Source organism: Hoplias malabaricus, chromosome Y (genome assembly GCF_029633855.1).
Source record: "Hoplias malabaricus isolate fHopMal1 chromosome Y, fHopMal1.hap1, whole genome shotgun sequence".
NCBI lineage: Eukaryota > Metazoa > Chordata > Actinopteri > Characiformes > Erythrinidae > Hoplias > Hoplias malabaricus.
Window position 1 is genome coordinate 71686430 of NC_089820.1, and position 5985 is coordinate 71692414.

Sequence of the window (5985 nt, forward strand, 5' to 3'; positions counted from 1 at the left end):
ATACCTTCAAGATACTATTTCCTATTATGAGCCTCCACAATTACTCAGATCACAGAGCACTGGATTTTTAATAGTTCCCAGAATTCAGAAGGCCTCAGCTGGGGGAAGAGCTTTTTCTTATAAAGCCCCCCCAACTCTGGAATGATCTTCCAGAAAATGTTAGGGACTCACAAATGTTAGGGACTAATTCGCAATCTTCGAATTTAGGCTAAAAACCCATTTGTTTAGTTTATCTTTTGGTACTTAATGCTCCATCATAGGCGGCAGATCCAGGGAGTCCATGGACACAGGGAATTATAGTAAACTGAGACACTGGTGCTGTCATCCCGACACTTCACGCGATCACTCAGGGTTGTTGACAGTGGAGTGGAGGGATGTCAGTGTTTCAGGATACTCCCATGTCTATGTGTCCTTCTGATTCTCTCCTTTTAGTTAAAGCTCATAGTCAGATTTGCTGGAGTCATTAGCCACACTCTGGAAATTCACATTTTCTGCTTTACAAACACCAAAGAGATTAAAACTAATTCCATTCCTTTACCTTTTTCCGAATAAACAACCGTCCACCTGTCCGGCTGGACACTGATGGATGACTGTCGAGTTCCTCCTCCATGCTTCAGACCAGCTTCCCACACTCCAGCAACCACCAAGTGCCTTGGAGCTGATTGATTTGATTTGATTTATGATTCTGTCTATTCTGGTTTTCATTATATACAAACTAGAATTTGTTATTTTGTATATTCCTTGTTTGTTACAAACATGTTTTAGTTGCACGTTCTTACATCTCTTTCTAATCTAATGAACTTGTTCAAATCATAATTTGATATTCTCTTGAGCTTCAACTTTGATAAAATGAACCATTAATGACATTTACTTTACTTACCGTTACTGTAGAGTTTTATGTTTGTTGCCTCTTCACAGATCTGGAAAGTGTACCTGAAACTGTAGACACTTTTTTTGGTTAATTGTCTGTTATTAGTAAATGTTTACTGTGTAAATATTCACGGTCTGTCCATTAGTAAATGTTACTCCATAAAAGTACATGGTCTGTCCAATAGTAGCTAAATGTTAATATTACTGTGCAAACGGTTGTTATAAAAACACCCACCATGTTTGTCCATTTGTATGTCTTGCCCTGTCACATGATTTAAGCAGTCTGGGTGGAATATGCCTGGGTGGAATAAGGCCTCTTTGCTGGTTGGGCTGGTGATGGCTGTGATGTAGGCATTTCTCTTGACAAGGACTGGCGTCTGTCAGGCAGAGAATGATGTGGTGGCTGCAGAGAAACAGTAAAGGTCTGTCACATTCTGTGAAGGAGGTGGTAGATGGGATGATGGTGACTGTGTGAAAGTTGGTTGTGCCCAAGGAAACCTTTTCTGGCCGGGCTGAGGCTGGTAGTGACTGTTGAGGTTATGATGGCTGGTGTGGACCTCTATGATGTTGTTCACTGGGCCCTGAGAGCTGTGAACCTTTTTTGTAAAAAGCAGGACATTTTTAACAAAGATTTCCAATAATTTTACATTCAGTGTAAAGTCACATGTGCTTATGTGCTGGTGTCATTTGGCAATCAATATCACATCATTATCATCATCTAAAATAACAGCAACAACAAAAAAGTGCTAGTGTGAGTTGCCATGATGTCATGTCACCCCAGAAAATGTTATGACACACTCTATTGTCACCAGATATCTAGGTCACTTGACATAGTTGTTGATGTCACTTGACATCAAATTTGACAACAGCAGTCTTTATGACAACTACCACCTTTTGGAATAAGCATTTATGTAGGTGTCATGTAGCCTTAAGGAGAGTAACCTACAGTAAAGTGTTATCATAAAGGGAATAAAAGAAGAATCCTGTCCTGTGAGTGATGGGAGGACTGGGCACAGAGAGAGAGAAAGAGCGAGAGAGAGAGTTAGGCTACTGACAGGACCTTTTTTATTTCAGAAATTTGGCAGCCCTACACACATGAGGTGTAGTGAGTTTCCTGACAGATCAGTGTCATTTCAAGACAAATATAAAGAAAAAACATTAATCAAATGCCTGTTACAATCTTTAATCAACCCAATTGAAATGCCAATGATGCACTTGTTGAAATAGTATTATGCTACCAGAGGAAGCCTGATTATTGATAAATGTAAAGTAAGCCTGCTAAAAAAAGCCAGTTACAAAGTTCATGCATTAAACACTGCAGTATTTAGGGCAGACTGAATTGATGATTATTTCCTTTTCTGATATTTTACAGATACATTTATATAATGAGTTAATAGTTTTGTTTTTCAAGCCCTGTAGATGGATATTGGAAATGTTATATTTTGTAAAGGCGGCAGCTACTTGTGGCTTTGCTTAAACTGTACCTCATCAAAGAAATTAGTTAAAGCTTAGCCCACATAATCATTAATCACTAGTGATGGCCCTGATCAGAAGAAATGAAAAACACAGATTGAGAGAGATAGGAGCAGTGGAAAATGATTAATTAAAAAACATTTTAATACCCAGATAAGTCAATTTAAAATTACTTGGTTTTAAAGTTTGTGTTCATGATGAAGATGACTCTGTCTCTGCTGCATCTATTTGAGAAAGCTCTAATCTGTGCTCAGTTCTCCAAAAAGAATCAGGGTTTTATCCTCCATTATCTTCAAATGGTTAACTGTAGCTTTAGCTCTATACGATGAGCTCTATTGTTAGATCCATTGTTAGTGCGATAGGGTTAACTCAGTAGTGTTAACACTACAGTGTTAGTTCTATTCTTATCTAGTTATTAACTCCACGGGGTAAGCTCTGATGTTAGTTCTATTAGTTCTACAGTGTTAGGTCTGTAGGGTTAGCTCTATTGTTAGCTCTGTTGTTATCTCTATAGGGTTAGCTCTGTTGTTATCTCTATAGTGTTAGCTCTATTGTTAGCTCTGTAGAGTTAACTCTGTAGATTCTGATAAACAAGGCAAACATTTATTAGAATGTGATAATTTATGAAGAAGAGGAGAGAAATATGTCAATAAGAAAAACAAACTCAGAGTTAATAACATCCCTGATAGCAAGGAGACAGCAGGCCATGGGTGATCCACTGAGGTCAAAGTTGGAGGTCCCCTGGCATTTTGCACATCATTTTCTGGGCAGACCCCCAATGGTTAAACGGATTTTTAGACAAAATGCCACATTTTAGCACTTTTCCTTTAACAGTCTGTTATACAAATTTTTCATTCATTAGATTATTTTGTTATTCTTTATGAATTATATTCATTCATTCATTCATTCATTGTCTGTGACGGCTTATCCAGTTCAGGGTCGCAGTGGGTCCAGTGCCTACCTGAACCCACCAGGCAGGAACACACCCTGGAGGGGACACCGGTCCTTCACGGGGTCAAACACACTCACACAATCACACCTACGGACACTTCTGTGTCACCAATCCACCTACCAACATGTATTTTTGGACCGTGGGAGTAAACTGGAGCACCCGGAAAAAAACATGCAAACACAGGGAGAACATACCAAACTCCTCAGAGAGGGTCATCAAGAGCAGAACTTGAACCAACAACCTCCAGGTCCCTGGAGCTATGTGACTGCAACACTACTGTTTACACAACTTTATATCAGTAAATAATTTTTATCCAGCAGAGTCAACATTTTCAGCACAATCATTTTATATCAGGGGTACTCATTATAATCTCTCATAGTTGTTGGAAATATTTGTATTAGATTGTTTTCTAGAATGAGCCTCTGTGAAGTTAAAATAATATGAAATGAAATTAAAAAAGTTAGATCCTGTACACAATCAGACAGCAATCTGAGTGGTCTACAGTCAGTGGTGTGCCAACATTTTAAGCGAGTGGGCTGATATATGCTAGCTGTCTTGATCATGCTAATACTAATTATAAACTTAATTAAGTTATGTCAGAAATTTATCTTGTGTTTGGTTTGTTATCAAACATAAATGTATAGCCTTTTTAAAGGAGTCAGTCTTCATCACAGTCAAAACACATCAGTGCACAGAACAGCAGGACCCAATTCACTTTATCAATTTGTTAGTACGGACCAAGCCCGTAGAGGCTGAAATGGGGAGGTTAACTCAGAAGTCTTCAGGTTAGCTAATGAATGCGTATGAAGCCGGACCCCCCGTTGGATAAATAAATACGAGAAAAGGGTGGAGACGGGGTGGAGGGGGGGCAAGTTTAAAACAGGAGGCTCGGTGGGCTTGATAATGGCTGAACACGGTTCCAAATATGGGGATTAGCAGAAATGACACAGCATGGAGGAGCAAGCTGACGTAGTGAAGCAGTCGAGTCAAGATCCGTCTCCTGAACTAAATGAAGCAAGTTTGCCTGACGTGGAAATTAACATGAATTTGCGGGGTATATATAGGCCTGAGAGGAGGAGTTCAGGCATGGTCCTACTCCCAAAATTATGTTATTACATAACTTCAAGTCGTGATCAGAAAGGAGGTGGAGCTACACCGTTTTCTCATTTTTGGATTTAACTTGGACAGAAGCGAGAAACTGTTAGTAATAAAATAATCATCAGATGATTCCCAGTAGGGGCGGCACAGTAGCACAGCAGGTAGTGTCGCAGTCACACAGCTCCAGGGACCTGGAGGTTGTGGCTTCGATTCCCGCTCCAGGTGACTGTCTGTGAGGAGTAAGTGTGTTCTCCCTGTGTCCACGTGGTTTTCCTCCGGGTGCTCCAGTTTCTTCCCACAGTCCAAAAACACATGTTGGTAGGTGGATTGGCGACTCAAATGTGTCCATAGGTGTAAGTGAATGTGCACCCAATGATTCCAGGTAGGCTCTGGACCCAGAACTGGATAAGGGGTTACAGATAATGAATGATTCCCAGTAAAAAAAAAATGTTTCCACTTTTACTGTTTATTTGAAACAAATCTGATTTCTCAGGAATTATACAGTACGGTCAGGTCAGAATAAATTATTAATGTTTTCAACATGAAAGAACAAAATATTTGTTGTATGTATGACAATAATATTAATGCTGTAATTATTCACTGAAATTAATGTGTTCTAAAACCAGTCAAAAAAATCATGATGAGTATGTGTGGAGATGGTGTCAGTAGTATGTTGTTTCTGTAAGGTGTTGATGATGTCAGTGGTTTGGTGATGATGTCAACAGTGTGGTGATGATGTCAGCGGTCCTTTGATGGTGCCTGTAGTGTGGTGATTATGTCAGCAGTATTGGATCAGTTCACTGAGTGTGCAGCCGGACCGGCAGCAGATCCCAGCTGGTCCCACGTCCCGCGCGGTTCTCCTTACTTCCACCAACTCTTGGTTCTGTCTTTGGATGGATCTGAGGTTCTCTGTGTTCTGGACTTGAGTCATCATCTGTCCACTGTCCATGAGACGAGCTAAAAACACACAAAAACAAATAAACCACTGTCCCGGAAAACCAACTCTTTCCCCATTCCCCTAGAACAGACAATATTTATAAACTCAGTCAATCAATCAGTCAGTCCATTAATCAAAAACTAACAAACCACTGTGAAATCTCAAGAGTAAACAGTCACCTACCATCAGCACTGATGTGTTTTATAGTAAAGTCCAGCGCTGAGCGCCGTAGCCGGGAGCTTCCACAGGAAGTGACCACCATTCGAATAAACTCTCGACCACAGAGTTTCACTCTGACGTCCTGCCCATCACTGTGGTCAGAAACCACCAGTAACACAGCAAAAGTGACCAGCCACACACCAGCCATGCTTTGTCTATGTGAGTCTCAGACGTGTGGAATTTGTTCTGACATATGATTCAGGTGTGTATTAATATACCCCTACCCGTGTGTGTGTTTGTGTGTGTGTGTGTGTATGATTACCATTGCTGGACCTTGGAAACAGAAAATAATGTTCTGGTCCTGAAGGCTGGAACAGTTGAGATAAGAGTGATTTATTAAAGGCTCTCCGGTCAAGGACTCTGCAAAACAGTCATCATGAAAACATTCTGTTTGTTGTTAAAACACCTGACCTTGCTGCACCAGAAATATACTGAC

The 5985-nt window shown here is 40.3% G+C and overlaps 1 protein-coding gene across 1 annotated transcript; it reads right to left on the reverse strand.

Annotated features, from left to right (window-relative positions):
* Window positions 1-4854: 4854 nt before the first annotated feature.
* On the reverse strand, window positions 4855-5730 carry LOC136679784 (relaxin-3-like). Its single transcript, XM_066658460.1, has 2 exons — window positions 5514-5730; window positions 4855-5350 (listed from the first exon to the last, which is right to left on the reverse strand). The coding sequence occupies exons 1-2, from the start codon at window positions 5695-5697 to the stop codon at window positions 5172-5174; spliced, it is 363 nt and encodes a 120-aa protein (XP_066514557.1). The 5' UTR covers window positions 5698-5730; the 3' UTR covers window positions 4855-5171.
* Between the last annotated feature and the right edge of the window lie 255 nt (window positions 5731-5985).